The sequence below is a fragment of the Crocuta crocuta genome, unplaced genomic scaffold (genome assembly GCF_008692635.1).
Source record: "Crocuta crocuta isolate KB4526 unplaced genomic scaffold, BGI_CrCroc_1.0 scaffold219, whole genome shotgun sequence".
Lineage (NCBI taxonomy): Eukaryota > Metazoa > Chordata > Mammalia > Carnivora > Hyaenidae > Crocuta > Crocuta crocuta.
The window spans coordinates 4,721,723-4,740,608 of record NW_027551572.1 but is presented as its reverse complement, the minus strand read 5'-3'; the positions used below and the strand labels follow the sequence as shown (position 1 = coordinate 4,740,608).

At 42.8% G+C, this 18,886-nt stretch overlaps 1 protein-coding gene and 1 pseudogene across 1 annotated transcript in view; both read right to left on the bottom strand.

Moving 5' to 3' along the window:
- Window positions 1-18,886, bottom strand: part of MYO3B (myosin IIIB) — a 399,691-nt gene that overhangs the window by 111,774 nt on the left and 269,031 nt on the right. The window contains exons 29-30 of the mRNA XM_077751146.1: window positions 10,274-10,375; window positions 5,955-6,057 (exon numbers count right to left, since the gene is read on the bottom strand). Coding sequence (XP_077607272.1) covers window positions 5,955-6,057; window positions 10,274-10,375 — 205 coding nt within the window. The remainder of the gene's footprint in view (window positions 1-5,954; window positions 6,058-10,273; window positions 10,376-18,886) is intronic.
- LOC144220857 (small ribosomal subunit protein uS11 pseudogene) lies at window positions 1,037-1,489 on the bottom strand (annotated as a pseudogene).

The following is an 18,886-nucleotide window of genomic DNA, read 5'->3' as shown; positions in this document are numbered from 1 at the left end:
GGCAAACGCAGTGTGTTGTCAAGATATGTGGCAATCTGAACTTTCACAGCCCACATGAAGATCTGGCCCACAGTTGGCCCTAACTGGAAGGCTGTTTCTCTGGCTCATCCATTCTGAGGTCAGCCCAATTGGCTCCAAGCCCCAGAGTGGCAAGGATGGCACACAGGAGAAATATGTGCTCGCTTTCCCCTCGAGCTGCCTGAGTCATGAAGATTCCCGTCACTCGGAGTCTGAGTCCTCCCTGAAGTGGCCCACAGGGACGCAGCTTCTCTGGAGGTGTGTAACAAGCTGCCGGGCAGAAACATGTGAACCAGCATTACCAATCTCCTGGCTCCCTTATAGGGGCTTCTTTTTATACAACAAGAGGCTAGCTGTGCTAAAGAATGTCAAATAAAAGCCTTGCAAGAGCTTTGCCATATGCAGGCCAAATTAAATTAAGGAGCATAATCCTCACTATTGTACTTATCAGCATTAAAATAGAGGATTACCATCATGGGAACAAAGGCCCATGACATAAAAGACTATTTCCTTTCTGCCATTCACTGTACACAGTTGCAGGCTCATGTAGGAAGTAGAGCAGAGAAGTACCACACCAACCACTGATTTCGACTTTTAACCTGAAGCTGCCTTCTCCATAGCCAAGTGGGCCCCCACCCCATCAATGCACAAGGGCATCTTCTCCATGAGGCTTTATCCCAAGAATTCTGTGCTGGAGTTTTCTCCACCAGTCACAGGATGACGATTTTCTGCCCATCGGGGTTTATTCATTAGCGGGTTGTGATGTAAGATTTGTCACAATGACAGTTATAGAGAACACAGAGCAGAAAAAGCCATGGGCTAAGCATCTGGAACCTGGAACTTGGACTGGCAGCAGAACGTATCAGTAACTTAGAAGTGTCAGCTCTGGAGTCAGAAGGCCTGCGTCCAAATCCTGACTCCGTTACATTACTAAGCAACATTGGCAAATTGCTTATCTTTTTTTAAACTTATACAAAAGCAATTTATTAACAGAAAACAATAATTTGAGAAATCCTGTTCACAGAAGGCAACCACAGCAACCCCCCTTCCTGCGGGTGCTTTTGGAGGGGTTGAGGGTGGCATCCTCAATCTGCCCAATCTTCATTCCTGAGGGAACAATGGCTCTAAGGGCTGACTGGGCTCCAGGGCCAGGGGTCTTGGTCTTATTTGCTCCTGTGGCCTGGAGTTGGATGTGGAGGGCAGTGGTGCTCTCCTTGTACCTCTGGGCTACCTCCTGGGGAGCCAACATGGCAGCACAGGGAGAGGACTCCTCTCAGTCAGCCCTCACCTTCCTCTCACCAGTCACACAGCAGATGGTTTCCTTGCCAGAAAGACCAGTGACATGGACAAAAGTGTCACTGAAGGATGCAAAGATGTGGCAGACGCCAACACATTTTTCTCTTTCAGCTACCTGAGATCTGAGGCTGATGACCTGTTCTTCCTTCTTTTCCTTCCCCTTGAGATGTGCCATTTCTGCCTGTCTTCTTCAGACTCCGCCATCAGAAAGCAAATTACTTGTAATATCTTACTGTCAGAAATTATAAAATGTGTACTTCTTTCATAAGGTAGTTACCTAAGGATTAAATAAGGTAATGCGTATACAACACTTAATATGGTGCCCCAAATTTGTTAGTAAATGTCAAGTGTTGGTTGTTTTTATTGCTGGAGAGAGAATCTCTGATTTCAAACCTGACCTGCTGTTTATTCTCTGTGGGACACTGGGTGACCCTCCAGACTAGCTGACTAGCGGCAGGACCAGGTAAATTTGATATATTCAACTCAGCACTGGTCTCTAGGCAAGCTTTTGAGACTTACAGTCTTAGCCTCCCCAGTTAGGTTCACTTATCGATAACATGGGTCAGTAATGCCAGCCAAAAGGCTGGGATGAGAATCACATGAGATAACTGTGGAAAAAGACCTGGACTCACAACAAATGTTGAGTGACTCTGAATGATTATGTTGTTTTTATTCTCAGCAATACTTCTTGTCATGTTTGGGTTTTCCTTATGAACCCTTCGCTCTGATTTTGCCTTCTCTTTATCTTTTCCTGGTACCTATCTGCTCCCATCACTACTACTTCAGGACTCTTCTGGCACATTTTGTTGGTTGGTTCTCCAACCCCTTTCCTCTTTGCCTCCTCTCTCCTGAGGAGAGGGCTGAAAATTCCCATGCTCACGTTCTCAGCTTTCCCTGTAGCTCCCTGGAAGAGCCACCTGGGCATATTCTGGACAGTGAGATGTGGGGAGAGGGTCCTAGGGACCTCTGGGAAAGGTTTCCATCCTGACAAACAGAGAGAGACTCTTGTGGAGAACCCCACCCCTTTCCCATCCACCACTTCCTTCCTGCTTTGGATACTGCCATGTGAGGAAGTATTGCTTTAGTGCTGCTTCAGCCACCTTGGGACCATAAGTGGGGGCACAACGATGCACTGAAAGTAGCAAACAGATGAAAAGGGCCCGTGTCCCTAATGACATCCCTGAGCAACTGAGCCAGCACTGGAACTTTTGTCTTCAGACCTTTATCTCAAGGGATTCTTAAACATATTGGTTAAAGGGTCTGTTAATTCCTGCTATGAGCATCATCATTGGCATGACTCAACTTTCTTCTTTGTCTGCCCATCTCTTCCCCTGTCACTACCCCTGTTTTCTTCCTGTCAACCCCTGGGTTGATCCACAGGGCACTGAGGTGACCATCAAACACAGAGGGCAAAATGAGACCCCTAACCCCCTGGGGCTGGCACATACTGACACACTATCTGAGCGATTATTCTGGATCCTATTGTTACTACCCCTACCCAAAGACTGAGCAGGAAAAACATTTCTTTCATAAATATCTGAGCCCTAAGAGTGGCCTTGGAAATCAGCTCAATAAACATATTGAGTACCTACTGCGTGTATTGTCAACAGGAAGAAGTAAGATTCAGCCCTCACCTTTGAGAGGCTCACCTTCTGGCACACAGTCAACCACACCACAGGCAATATGCGAAGAGCAACAGAGAGTGATAAACTAAAGTGTGGTCCCAGGAACCTGTCTGTGAGCTGTTCCTACTCACAATGTCATAAGGAGCTTGTGCCAGAATGTAAATCAATTTACCACGTAGTACATTATTTAGCTCAGCTGGTATTTTTTTCATAGCAAGACTTCCTTGATGAAGAAAGCAGTGGGTTGATTTACATTCTAATATAAGCTCATTATCTTGTCGTGAAACAGCATTCCAAGTAGTACTATTAAAAATGGACTATGAAGGTTCAAAGAGCATTGAAGAGAATTAGGGTCTTCATAGAGGGAAGGGATGTGACAATGTATCTTGATGAGATAGCTAAGAACGGAACAGAAAGGCATGAACAGAGAGAACAGAGGAAGGTACACTGGTAAAACAGTAAGTCTGACCCCACAGGGTGCATACAGGGACATACTGGAGGTGAGTCTAGAAGACAAAGTAGAGCAAGACAGAAAGAGACTTGATACGGCAGACTGAGAAGTCTGAACCTATTTTGGTCTAAAATGGGAAGCCATTAAAGTTCTTTGAAAAGTCAGAATATGCTTTAGGACAATTGATCAGGTGTCAGAAATAAAAGCTGGTCTATAAAGAAGAGAAAAAGGAGAGAGAGAACAAGGTAATGGCAGGGCTGGAGCAGGGAAGGATGCTAAGAAAATGATTGGAGGTGGGGATCAAAAATGGCTGCCAGGTTTCAAGGCAAGGTCACCAGAGTGTTTGTGCAACTCCTAATGGTGGGGCGGAGGGGGGCAGGCAGAAAAGGTGCTTTGGTGGGGACTTTTCTGCTGAGGCCCTGGTGTGGAAATCAGAACACGGCCAGCAGCGGCTGGGTATAAGAGTAAGGGGCTCAGAAAAGAGACCTGGGAACCACGTTTACTTGGCTGAGAGTTGATACAAGAACACACTCGTGAGAGAGGATATTGCTCAGGTGAGGAATAGAGAAGAAAGAAAGTCAAGGACTTGGAGAGCTGCCCCATTTCAATGGTGGGCGGAAGAGGATGATGGAGCCAGAGAAGACAGAGACCAGGATGTCTCAGAGGAAGAACTGGAAGCCAGCAGTGCTGCAGACAGCCACGGCTGAGGGCAATTTGAGGACAGCACAGCCCCTGGAACTGATGCTAGAGTCTGATGAAGATAAGGCTGTAGCAACTGGGAGCTGAACTTCTCAAGAGCAATTGTAGTGACAGAGGGAGGGCAGAGATCAGATCGGACTCCAGGATTAAGGAGGGTGGGGTGGGAGGGAATGAGGCAGAGGACCCGGATGTTAGTCTGAGGAAGGCTGATAGTAAAAGTAACAAGAGGGAAGCCAGAGCCAAGAGCAGCCTTTTTTAAAATGGGGAGAAGTATAAGCAAAAGGGGAAAAGACAGCAGAAAGAGAAAGCTGTGAAAGTCAGGGTGGGTTAACTGATGAGGGCAGGGCCTGGGGGACAGGGCCACAAACAAAGGCATTAGCCTGTGCAAAGAAGAGACCAGCAGATTTTTGATATGGGAGCAAAGGAAGAAAGAATAGCTGAAGAGAAAGAGAGATGCAGGGAAGTGAAGCTCAAGTTGCTCACAGCACTGTCGTGATACCGTAAAAGTCAGTTGCCGGCTGAGGTTGAGGGGAGTCAGGCAGTTGGAGCCATTTACCAAACTGGTTCACTGACGTGTCCAAGGTCAAACAGCTGGAAAATGTCAGCACTAACTAGGACCAGAACCCAAGTCTTCTACCTGCCAAGTTCAGAGGTCTTTCTGCTGCATCAGAAATTCTAAACTTTCTTATTCTAGTACATACTATCCAGTATTATGTTCTAGAATATTCCCTCAAGAACCCTTGAATGAGCTGTTCTATTGGGAAAGTAGTCTACTTTATAAGCAGTCCAACAACAGTTCGACACCATTAGAGAAGTATTGATAATTTGTCAAGTCTCAAGAATATTAATAAGGAGTCTCAAGAAATTAAGAAATATTTTTAAAAACTACAAATCAAAACCACTTCTTTTTCCAAGTGAAAAAATGCAAATAATTTTCTAATGATCTGCTTCTTTCTCCAAACCCTGGAGTAAACTTTTAATGGAAAATTCCCTACAACCAATTTAGAGGAAAGTAAGAAAGATAAGCTTCATTCTAGTTAGACCTTCCCTTTGCCACAGTTCACTCCCTGTAGTTGTGTCCTCTTCCTGGTGACATGTGTGACAGGGCCTGAAAACCTTCTCTGGAAAAGGGTAGGTTGGTGAGGTTTCCCTGAAGAACAGGAGGTCTAGCCTAGGAGATCCTTCAGTGTCCAGTGCTTGATATCATGGCCTTGCCTGGCCTGACTTAGAGTGACGTGAGCCTCCGTTTAGCCAGAGGCATGGTTCTCTGCAGACCTGAGCAGCTCCCATGTACACTGACGATGGGGCCCTGTGGCCCTGGGCACAGTGTACTCATTTTGAATTATATTTGACTAGAAACTGTGGTTTTGCTTCAGTGTAAATCAAGCTTTTTCAACCCTGGCACTACTGTCATTTGGGGCTGGACAATTCTTTGTCGTGATGGGGCTGTGCTGTGCGTGGTAGGCTGTTTAGCACTATCCCTGGCCTCTACCTGCTAGATGACATTAGTATAACTCCTCCCCCTAAGCTGCGACAACCGAAAGTATCTCCAGACATTGCCAAGTGTTTCAGTAGGGAAGAGGGGCAAAACTGTCCCCAGGTGAGAAAATCTGTTTAACCTCATCAGGCAACTACCTGTTTTACCATGAAGAGAACCCAAAGAGCAGGACTGTTCAGGTTGTGCTGTAGAATAAAGACTTTTGCCCACAGAGTAATGACCTTTGACCTGGGAAAATCTAATAAAAAACACGTTTGGCTCCATTGTCTTCAACTCACCAAAACACTGTAGAAATAGTTCTGTTTTATTGTCTACTGGAACAGAGCACCAGAAATTAAGAGTGGGAATGCTTATGGATAAGACTCACCAATTTTTCTCAGTGACAGCAGGAGAGTTGCTTGAAGTGTCTGCATGGCCATTGTTGAATTCTGTTTGTGGAAAGCTTTTATGATCTATAGAGCCCCGTAGAACTGAGAGAAAACAAACAAGAAGACAAACTTAGAGATCTATGGACAAGTTTAGAAATGGGTAAGGTTAGGTTTTAGAACACATCCACACTCCGTAGCACCTCTCTCCCCACTCCTCTGCTGTTCTGCAGCCTTTGTCTATGACATGTCATCAAAACTGACCTGTTCTGTGATCCCAGCCAGCAAGTTGGGTAAAATAATTCATGGTTGTGTGAGAATAAGCAGCCTTTCTCTGGCAACAGCTAGAGAAAACGGACTGAGCTCTGCAGCCCCCAGGTGAGGTGGACTGCAATGGCGGCAGCGTGCAAGAGTGGGAACGGCACTGTGCTAGACAGCACACAGGCTTCCAGTCCTAGACAGCAGGACAGGGAGGCCTGCCACAGGTGGTATGTCAAGGAACGAACTGTTACAATGTAGGTAGAAGTGACTGTAAACAGGGAATCATTCCCAGAGTAACCCATTTCTACACTGTGAATGAGGACAGTTCACCAGTAAGTTTCTTAAGAGTGGGGGGTAACAAATACGATTCCTCCTTTCTGTGACCCCAGCCATAACTAATCAATCATGCCCCTCTTTTCCACTAAACCTTAATTCAGCTTCAAGTTGCTTTTTAACATGCTTTACATCAGTGGTTCCCAAAGTGCAGATACCACGTGATCACAACTTCATGAGGACTGCACAGGAAGCATCAGCATCACTTAGAAACTTGTTAGAAATGCAAATTCTTGGGTGCCACTCAAGACCTACTGAATCAGAATGCCCANGGGGGGGGGGGGGGGAGCTGCTGGCCATCTGTGTTTTTAACAAGCCCTCAAGGTGATCCTGATCCACAATGAAGTTTGATAGACATTGCTCCAGATCAATGATTCTTAATCCTAGCTGTATATTCAAATCACCCAGGGAAGATTTTAAGAATGCCTGAGCCCAGTCCCTACAGATTCTGAAAATGACCCGGGGTGGGGTAGCCTTCAAGTTGAAGAAACTCTCTGGATGATTTAACCTGTGGCCACGGCTGAGAATTACATTTTCACACAGTCACTATTAATCAATTAGAAGAGAGACTGCACCTATTTGCTATCCTTATTTCAGATCATCTAAAAGCATCCAAACCAAAATATAAACAGTGAAGATAATTTATAAACTTGGCACTTGTGATATACTATAGAAGATGCATAAAGTGTATAAAGTTGAAATTACGATGATAGATTACATAGCATGATAAAGATATGGTGCAGAAAAATAAATATAGAAATCAATTGTTTTATGTTGTCTATTCTGGGAAGAGTGAGCTCTGATTCTATGTTATTAGTTTGGTTCCTTAGACAAATATCTCTTGTGTGGAAGGAATGTAATTCTTTGAGCTATCAATGGAAGATAAGACCATCTGTTGTTGTTGTTGTTGTTGTTATTATTGCTATAAACACCAAAGGATAAAGATAAAATTTTAAATGGAACATTACATTTTTATTATTACACAAAAAAGCATTATGACCAAACAGTGAAACAATGATGTTAAAAGAAGAAAAAGAGGGAATCAAGAAATATAGCTGCAGCCTTTTGGAATTTCATTAAATGATTCCCTTCCCTGCCTTCCCTCCCATCTCTTGACTGATCATCTCCTCCAGTTAGAGGACCAGGCAGGTTTCTCCTTTTTGGAGATTTCAAAAACAGTTAGGCCTAGGCTTGCTTGTAATACTGTGATAAGCCACATAAAAGCAAGAAGTGACATAAAAGGAAGAAAGAGGAGCCCACTTGGGGCACAGAGAACTCTGTTTCCTTATTAAGAAGGAACACTTATGGGAATAATCTTTAACCTTGTGCTCTGGCCCAATTCGGCTGGACAAGAGCTACCCTGCACTGATCAAAGCCCAGCTGGTATCACCCACGTGGAAAGCTGAGATTGTTAGTGTCTCCACCCATCTGAGATCTTCAGAATAGAAAAGAGCACCAGTTCAAGAGACGTTCAGAGAGGAAAAAACAAAGCAAGAAAAGATCGCCAAGCCCCTATTGTTCTGGGACTCTCCAGAGGAAGGTGCCATGTTCGCCACCACAGAGGAAGCTTCTACGTCTCTACCTGGGACTTAGCAGATGCCCCTAGTTACTTTGCCTGGATTTACAATAAAAACCCATAGAATTTCTGTTCATGTAATTGAAGGGTAAACTTATTCCATGTTTCTTATTCATTTACACTTCAGTCATCACAATATTGATTTTTAAGAGTTATTTGAAGTATAAAAATCAAACAGAAAACTTACAGAATATTCTTAATAAAACTTAAATAAAGTCTGTTCCTCCATCCTCCAGCTTTGCCTGGAGAGCAGGGAGAAGGATTTGGGTCAGAGTAAAGAGATAAACTTAAATAAGAAGGAGACTATCAAACTACTGCGTTCAAAGCAAAACTCAATGTTGTCAAATATTTTTAACTCTGTCCTGGTGACAGTTGGAATCATCTGGCATCTCTTTGGCAAATTAATTGCTAAGCAAGGAGATTGGAAAAGTGAAGATATGGAGAAAAACAGAAAGGTAAAACAGGACGGCCCATTCTAAGTGAATAGGTCAAGTTACAAGGAATGACACCATGACATGGCTGAACAAATTACATGAAGAGCTTGAATTGCAGACTTGAGGTACGTCCAGGTGTGTCAATAGAAGTTTCTCCAGATATGGTTTCTCCTTTCCTCAGAGAAGCATCCCTGAGTGTTCTGGCTTAATGAAACAAAGCAAAGCTGGGAGGGACTTCTCTGAAGGAGTCGGATCCTTCCAAAGTCGGATTGAGCTCAGGGAGCCATTCACATTTCCCAGGAAAATCAAGCCAATTCTCCACTGGACCATTTTGGAATAAAATGGAGAAGATTTGGCTGAAAACATCAGAGCAGGCAGTGCAAAATCAAATGCCTTTGGGGCCACCCAGGTAACAGGAACGTGTGCACTGTCAGGCCAAGAGGGTGGGAGGTAGGGGGGTTTGTGATGAACCAGAGAACGTACACCCCACCTAAAGACATTTGGGCTCAAAGTTGAAAAAACAAAAACAAACAACAACAAAAAAACCCACTGTGTCTGGCCAAACAAAACACATCTGTGTGCTGATTACACCTGAAAGACNGTGATGAACCAGAGAACGTACACCCCACCTAAAGACATTTGGGCTCAAAGTTGAAAAAACAAAAAACAAACAACAACAAAAAAACCCACTGTATCTGGCCAAACAAAACACATCTGTGTGCTGATTACACCTGAAAGAGTTCCTATTTGTGACTTCTGCTATAGAGAAAGGGTCTAGACCATGAGTCAGTAACAGCTAGGCATCCTGCTTTTGAAAATGAAAAGGGGGTCATTGTCTCCACCCCCAAGTCTCCTCAAATTCAGGAAACACTGCTGCTCTCTGGGCTCCCCCTTTTCTCCTTCTCTCTTACTCCTTAACCTCTCTGCTCCAAGGTGAAGTCCCAGTTCTGTACTTCCTTGAAACATAGGCTGGGTAGCTGATTCCAAAGGAGCCAGATGGGCCCAGAAACTCGTTGCTGATACCCTATAACTGCAAACTCTACTGGAAAATCCGGGGCAACTTATCCTCACTCTTCAGAAAATGCTGGCATTAGCATTAAGGGCCATATTTTGAAGGTCATAGCTGCTTCTTCCAGCAGAAGTCCAGGCAACTTCAAACTGCAAAAAGGGAAGATTCCAGTATTTTTAAAATATTTAAAAACCACTAATTTAGTCTAATTCTCTCATTTTACAATGACGTTAACTGATGGAGGGCTCAGACCAAATAATCAAGTTTTCAGTTCTTGTCCACGGTACTCCTTCTCACCATAAAAGTTCTTGATTTGTTTGGAGTCTATGTACCAATGTCAGGATCACAGAAAGATCTTCTTAAGAAGCCGAACCGTCATAAGTCCCAACGTAAGTCAGACAGAAAAGTGTCAGGGTCTACTCCAAGAGGAGGAGTTGAAGAGGAGCAATCGCTAAGGAGAGCCACAACTAGACCAGTTTCCCCAGTAAACAGGCCAGTGGGCAGAGGGGGCAGCTGCAGAGAAGCTGAGCTTATCTCCCTCTACTCCTTCCCTTCTGTGAAATCACCTATGGGTCCTTTGTAAAGCTATCCCTGCATTTAATCAGCTGTCACCTATAGAAAAACAGATCACCATATCCTGATGATCATTTCCATCTCTGGAATGTCTCTGACTATAGTACACCCTTCCTAAACCTCTAATGATCCCACCTGTGTGGTCACCAAGCTCACTACAGACCTGAACCTGGGCCCTTCCCTTGGTGTCCCCTGCAATAGCGGGCTGCAGATCAGTGCTTTGGTCTGAAGGGTGCTCTGTGGAATGAAACAAAGGAGGAACTTACCAAAGTTATGCTGCCATGCCTGAATGAGTTACAAAAGTAGATGACACCACGTGGCTAGGGAAACCCACATTTGTCTTACAGTTTGAGGCTCCAAGGCGATAAATCTCACCAACAGATTTGGTGCTTATTTTTAAGATTTAATACAGTGTGGTTGGAAAGGGCATACTTGTAGAAAACAGGAGAATTGGTAACCGTCCTGGTTAGACTCCCTACTAGCTTGGTGACCTTGGTAATTCAGGTAACCTCTGTCTCATTGATTGCACTTATCAAATAGGGAGCTGGGTGACAAACAGAGGTCTTAAGTGCACCAGCCCAGGGCTGCTGGTTTGACAACTGGATGCCTTTCCAATTTCCTTTTCAGTTGTACCACCAGGAAAGTAAAAGGAGGGACATGGTCGCCTCCTTCCTTCCACATCACTCGGCCGCAAGAGGTCTGTCCTTTCCTTCCATCTTGTAGCCCCATTCATTAAGTGTTGTGGCTTGACAACTAAAAACACCGTCAGGGAAAAGAGAGACTACACATTCCACTTGGTTGAGGACTATCACAATTGCAGCCTTTCATTGTCCAGTTAGCTTAGCGCCTGTTGATAAACACCTAAATACCTCTCTACCAAAACAGCTCATGCCTTGGGTGGAAAAACACTGAAGAGTTTATCTTGGCTGTCACGTCTCCATGATGGGTTGAAGATGTCCCACCATCTCAGACTACCTCAGGTATCTGAAGATGGCTGTAAAGTAAAGAACTTACAGTTGGGTCCCTTGGCTCTAGAAAAAAACCACACTGGCAGCAGAGTCCCTCCTTCCCTCAGAGGAGACCTTCTTCAGGCTTTGCCTTGAGGCAGTCAACTAATTCTGTCCCATCTCCTTTCTCCCTGACCTGTGATGTAAACCTTGTTCCCTCTCATTCTGCACCTTCCTTCTGACTCTGGCTTTTTAAAATTTGCTGGAGTACTTCTAGATATACCATATGAGAATATTTGGGCTCTCTGACCTTTCGTCTTTTTTATTTCCTCAAATGGGATTTTTTTTCCATCCTCTCCTTCTCTCTGCGTCTGAGTGACTCTCCTACCTTGAGCATGACCTTCCCACACCAAGCCTGGTGTGGGAAGGTCACACAACTTTCAAATGAGCATCCTTAGAATGCTCTGAGGAGGTCCAGTAAACCCATTGTAAGCAATATTGGCTGCCTTAGACTATACTTAAAGAGATACAGTCTCTAATCTCATAGGGCTCACACTATAATTAATACAGAGAGTAAGAATAAAAAAGAAATAACAGATGTAAAAACACCCTGAAACGTTTAAGGGGGTGAGCCGGGTAGACTAGAGTCCCCAATATTCCTGTCTATCTACAACCTCAGAATGTGACCTTACTTGGAAAGAAGATCTTGTAGATGTAACTGGTTTAAGATGAGGTCATACTGGATTAAGGTGGGTCATCAGTCCAATGACTAGTGTCTTTGTAAGAAGGCCATGTGAAGATATAGGCATAGGGAGAATGCATATGGTAATGACAGCTAAGAGTGGAGCGATGGGTGTCTAAGTCAAAGACTGCCAAGCATCATCAGGAACCACCAGAAGCTAGGAGAGGCATGGAAAGAACTTTCCCTCAGAGACTCCAGTAGAAACCAATGTTGCTGATTCTGGACCTCCAGCCTCCTGAACTGTGAGAGAATATGTTTTTGTTGTTTTATGCTACAAGGTTTTGGGTAATTTGTTATGTTAGCCCTAGGAAACTAACGTAAAGAGGGAAAGCTGACTGATGCTAAGAAATAGAAGAAAAAAATCAGGTACCTGTATTCATCTCGATTTGACCGGGGTTGGCGGTGGGGTGGGGGGTTGGGCATTAAGACAAGGACTTAGGAAAATGTCTATTATTTTCACTTAACAAACACAAATATGGATTATTATGTGCCATGCAGTGTTCTAAGGCCCTTTACAAAAATTAACTCACTAATCCTCACAGTAACTCTAAGAGGTGGAGGCCACTATTATTCCCATTTTACAGGTAAGGAAACTGAGGTCCAGGGAGGTTAAATGACTTGCTCAAGAGTCATACACATAGCTGGAAGGTGGCAGAGCCAGGAATCGAACCCAAACAGTTTCATCCTGAAGTCTGAATTCCTAAATATTACACAGTGCAGCTCCATTAATGTAAACATTTAAAAATCATTAACCTCTCCTCTCATTTCTTCCTTTACAAGTGGAAGTTCTCTCTTTCACATGTCTGTGCCTCTAAGGTCCCACAGATTAGCAGCTATGGAGGAGGCTGTGGCCTAGACTGGCATTTGATGGCCTACCCAGAGGACAGACCCAGGAGCATGGTTTCTAGTTGGGGCACTGTCCAGCTCAATTTCTTGGTTGGGGATCTAGGCTGGGTAAGCCTTCCTGCTCTCATAATGGACCTGGCAAACAGTGCCTACTGTATCTGGCAGAGAAGGCGCATGTAGATGAGGCACAAAAGCCCTACCTTCCCCTCCTAAGCGCTGCGGGCCAATTGCACAAGGGGCCTGTGTCATTTCTGGCTGGAGTGACAGCTGGTCAGCAGCCATCTTTCCAGAACATAAAGAGGCCAACTTGTGGGAGGTCTGACAGGCAAATGCCACCAAAAGCAGCACTGAGAAAGTAAAATTCTTTTCTCAAAGAAGAGAATCTCATTGACAGATTTTTTTAAACAGCCACATCAGAAACCCTGGTCTCCCCATAAAACAATTCTGGTAATTTCAGGCCTAAGAGATCATTTTCCACTTTGATTCTCTAGTACTTAATTCCAGTCATTATCCCAGTCAAACTTTGACTGTGTTCAAAGAAAAGTCTTGTCTTGTAATTGCTTTCCTCTAACTTGGAAACTAAGGAGGAAGGTTATCCCTTATCCTAGAGATCAGTTTCTTGTCTGCCCTGAAACATCACTGCTTGGGGAATTCCCCCGACCTTCAAGCATCCAGGGACGGTCACTCTGTTCTCTGACTCCCAGCAGCCTTCTATGGGATTTACTTCGTATAGTTTATGTCCCACCTGCTTCCAAAAATAGATTGGAGGAAGCTTCATAGATTGTTGTGGTTGTGTTAGTTGGCTCTGGCTTAGTACTCCTCATAAGCCTGGGGCAGATGTGTCCTTCCTGGTTCCATCTGAGACCGTTTCTCCCACCTCCTTTTTAAAACATTTTCAGAGTAATTTTAGATTTAGAGCAAAACTGTGGGGGAAGGCACAGAGATTTCCCCATATTCCTCGCTCCCACACATGCATCTACTCTCAACGGTTCCCACCAGAGTGATACATTTGCTACCTATATTGACACTCCTTCATTGCCCAAAATCCATAGTTTACATTATGGTTTACTCTTGGTGTTGTACATCCTATGGGTTTGGACAACAAATGACATATATCCATCATTATGGTGTCATATGGTATCTTCACTGTCCTAAAAATCCTCTGGGCTCTGCCTACTAACCTCCTCCTACATCCCTGGCAACCACTGATCATTTTTACTGTCTCCATAGTTTTGTTTTTACCAGAGTGTCGTATATTTGGAATCATACAGTACAGAGTCTTTTCATACTGGCTTTCACCTTGTAATATGCATTTAAGTTTCCTTCATGCCTTTTCGTGGCTTAATAGTTCATTTCTTTTTAGCATTGAATAATTTTCACTGTCTGGATGTACTACAGTTCATTTATCCATTTGCCCACTGAAGCACATCTTGGTGGCTTCCAAGTTTTGGCAATTATGAGTAAAGCTGCCTCGAACATCTGTGTGCAGGTTTCTGTGTGGATGAAGTTTTCAGTTCCTCTGGGTGAATACCAAAGAGCATGATTACTGGATCATATGGTAAGAGTATGTTTACTTTTATAAGAAATCGCCATGTGGTCTTGCAAAGTAGCTGCACCATTTTGTAGTCCTACCAGCAACGTATGAGGCACCTGTTCCACAGCCATAAATAACATGTTAGGAAAAATAAGTATTCCTGTTTGTTAATCAAGAAGGAAATAACTCCCTCCTCTAGGATCATTCCAGTTTATACAGCTCTTGTTTCTCATAAATCAAAGTTATTTACTTTCCTATAAGTCTTTCCTAAAAAGATAAAGTTCTGGATGTTTATAACAGCTTTATTCCCAGTCACCAATAACTAGAAACAAAAATCTTTTAGCTGGTAATTGGCAAAATTGTGGCATATCCATACTCTGGAATTCTGCGCAGCAATGAAAAAGCACAAATTAGTGTTAAATGCACCAATACTGATGAATTACAAAAGCATTATGCTAAGTGAAAGAAGCAGACGCAAAAGTCTATGTACTATATTACTCCATTTCAATGACATTTTGGAAAAGGCATAATTATAGGGACAGAAAACCCACTGGTGGTCACCAGGAGCTAAGGGTGCGGGAGGGATGGTGATAGAAGGGGCATGAGAGAACTTTTTGGTAATTGTTTTTTCTTGATTGTGGAGGGGGTTACCTGACTGTGTGTGTTCATTCAATTTTATCAAACCATTTGAGTTTCACTGTATATAAATTACACCTCAATAAATAGGACTTCTAAAAAATCACCAAAACTTAAAAATAAAAAGATAAAGTCTTCTCAAACTGATCGTTCCTGGAAAGCAGGATCCAATCACTTCTCACCCAGTAGGAGGAAAGAGTGTGGTGGGGAGAGCCTTGCTTGCTGACGAGGGATCCTTCAGAGCCATTTGTATCATTGACCATAGCTGGTTTTGACACTAAGTACTTGGCTCAAAGTCTATGAAATTAGCAGGCTCTGGTTGCTTGTACATCTCAACCGTCACAACTTTATTGATGAGAATAGCTACCAGCTGTCACCTCTGCCTCCACCTCTGTGCTCAGTGATTTAGACTTCATGGCCACAGCAAATCAAGCCATGATCCTGCTATGGCTCTTCGTGTCGGGGTTTGAACTCCTAGCCAAATGGCTGTCGCTCAGCTGTTATGCTGCCAATCACCCGTCACTGTGGGTTAAGCATGATATGCACACTGAGATCCTCCAACTCCTTAGACATCTGAAAGGTGACTTGCTTTCCACACCAGCAGGCAGCAAATCTGGGTGATATTTAACTCCTGGAGTTTAGAATTTCTGACTTCATGGAAGGCGGTGAGGAGGGGACTTGCTATTTTACAGAACAAGTTACAGAAGGGCCTCAAACCAGTGAATGGGAAAATGATGTCAGGAACATACTACCTAAATCTTAACAGTTTTGAGGTGAATGAAAACATTTCTCTACACAAATGAATCAAGCTCTTGGCATGATGGAGCACAGCTCTTTAAAAAACAAAAACAAAACGACTTGAAATATTTCACATGATATTATTGCTTTTTAACTTTTTCCTGTTAGATGAACAAGCTTATGTTAAGCTTTGGAAAATTCTTTATTTTTATTATTTTTATTTTAGAGAGAGAGAAAGAGAGAGAGAGCAGCACACAAGTGGCGGAGGGGCAGAGAGACAGAGGGAGAGAAAGAATCTCAAGCAGCCTTTGCACTCAGCTCCACACAGGGCTCGATCTCACACCTGTGAGATCATGACCTGAGCCAAAATCAAGAGTCAGATGCTTAACTGACTGAGCCACCCAGGCACCCTGGAAGATTCTCTCTTTTATAAAGGTTTTATTGTAACTGTATTTAAGACTTAACAGGCACGATTTTTTTTCTCCCAAAGTGAAAATAGTTTGATCTTTTTGAAGTTATAATATGCTCACCACTGAAGAGTACCGTACAGACTGATTTTTTGTTCCCAAAAAAGATCTTATTTGGGAAGGACAGAGAGGGAACTAACATTTACTGAATATCTACCATGTACCAGGTACCATGCAAGATGCTTTCCGTATATTGTTTGTAATCATCTTCATGACAGTCGTGAGAATTAAGCCTTAATGAGTACCATTTTATAAGTGAGGAAACTAAGACTCAGGAGTTAAGTACTTTTCCCCATACTATATGACAAATTATGGCATAGCTGGGAATTAAAGTCAATTGTTTTTGTTTGCTTAATTTTCTTTCCTTTTTCTTAAAGTTTGAGTATAGTGGACTTACAATGTTATGGAAGTTTCAGGTGTACAACACAGTGATTCAACATCTCTGTACAATATGCTAGACTCAACACAACTGTAGGTACCATCTGTTACCATAAAACACTATTACAATACTATTGACTATATTCCCTGTGCTGTACCTTTTATTCCCATGACTTAATCATTCTACACCTGAAAGCTGGTATCTCCCACTTTCCTTTATGCATTTTGCCCATAAACCTACTCCCCTTCCCTCTGGAAACCATCAGTTTGTTCTCTGTATTTAGAGGGTGATTCTACTTTTTTTTTTATTCATTTGTTTTGTTTTTTAGATTCCACATAGGAATGAAATCATATGGTATTTGTCTTTCTCAGTCTGGCTTGTTTCACTTAGCATAATAATCTCTAGGTCCATCTGTCTTGTTGCAAATGGCAAGATCTTGTCCTTTTTATGGCTGCATAATATTCCATTATATATATACACTGGAATATATTGTGTATATATACCACCTCTTTATCCGTTCATCTATCAAAGGACACTTAGGTTACTTCTATATCTTGGCTAATATAAATAATGTTGCAGTAAACATAGGGGTGCATATATCTTTTTGAGTTGGTGTTTTTCATTTTCTTTGGGCAAATACCCAGCAGTGGAATTATTGGATCATATGATATTTCTGTTTTTAATTTTTTGAGGAACTTCCATACTGTTTTCTATGGTGGCTACACCAATTACATTCCCACCAACACTGCACCAGATTTCCTTTTTCTCCATGCACTTCACCAACAGTTGTTATTTCTTGACTTCTTGATTTTAGCTATTCCGACAGGCATGAGGTGATATGTCATTGTGCTTTTGATTTGCATTTCTCTGATGATTAGTGATGTTGAGCATCTTTTCATGTGTCTATTGGTCATCAGTATGTCTTCTTTCCATTGAGGTCCTCTGCCCATTTTTAAATCAGATTTTTGGGGTTTTTTTTCTGGTTAAAGTCAATTGTTTTATCTCCAAAGTCCACTTGCTTAGGTTGGTATATGAAACTCCTCTCAAAGCTTTGACTGGTACCCTATGTACATGTGCCATATCCAAGATGGAAACCAACCGTAGAGTGTGGTCTACTGGAAAGAGAACTGGGTGAAGACTCAGAAGAGGGCTTTGATACCAATTCTTAAGCTCACATAACACATAAGTGGACTTATGTGTTATTTAAATTCTCTGTGCTTCTGTTTCACCTGTTGAGGGGAAAAATAAATCTGCCTTTCTACACACAGGAGTTCTTTGAGGAAAAGAAGTCCAGTCACTCTAGCCATAGCAGTTCATTTTTACCTCTAATGTTTCTTTACTAGTATGTGGGTATAGCCTCAATAACTACAATTCCATACGAAAAAAAAATTGAAAAAAATTAAAGACATTGAATAAAGGAAACTTGAGTGTGTTATTGATCATGATCATGTTGTTTCAGTCAAGGTTGAGGTGGTAAAGATGCCATTTTGGGCAGCACCTCTCTTTGCAGCCAGATTCTGGAACTCTATATGAGGTCCAGCATGGAGAAGTTGATTTGAAATTGGGAAGCACTCATGGACTTCCTCTGATACTTTAATCTTGAGTCGTACAGGGGCAGAATGCTGCACCCAAGGTTCATCTTGAGTTCTGTGCCACCTCAATATGATATCAGGCATAAGGAGACCTCAACCCCATGTTGGCTTTGCAGCTTTCTCTCTGTGCATTAGATGAATAGCACTCCTCCCTCTGGGCATTTAATTCTAACATAAACAATTATTTGATTTCATAGCAAAGGGCATTCCTTTGCATTCCAAGTTATTTCATGGCAAGAATTCTATTGTTTGTGCCCAAGTGAGGTTTGGCAGAGGCCATTTCTTAACAGAAACCTGGAAGCTGCAGGTCAAGTCTTCTCTCTGCCATATATATATGTGCCAGAGATATATATGCCATATATATATGGCAGAGATATATATATTTATATACACTATATTCCTCTAAGCCAAGCTTCAGGGGAGCTCTCTATATCCTGTCCTGTATGTCTTCCATGTCTCCGCACATGTCTCATACACATTTTCCCACGTAAAGCACAATGCTTATCCCCACAAATGTTTTCCTCCTCCAAAACTTTAAGCCTATAGCTGTCAGAAATCATCGCAACTTTTTACATACAGAGAGTTAGAGAAACCCAGGCAGTGTGCAGATGGACTGGGCAGGATCCTTTGCATAAACCTGAAGGTATTCTGTCTTCTGTTAAACAAAGGTTTAGAAGGCAGTGGAGCAAGTGGGTATCTCATAGTTCATCTCAAGCCCAGATACACCAGTTAACACTTTCCTCTAGATGTCACTTTACTCTTGAATGGATATGACCTAAAACACTAGTAAAGGAGAGGTAGCTGGTACCTGCCCAATGGTCAAGAAGAGTTTGGAAGCTGTCTTCCTCACATTTTGAGGAAGCAAGC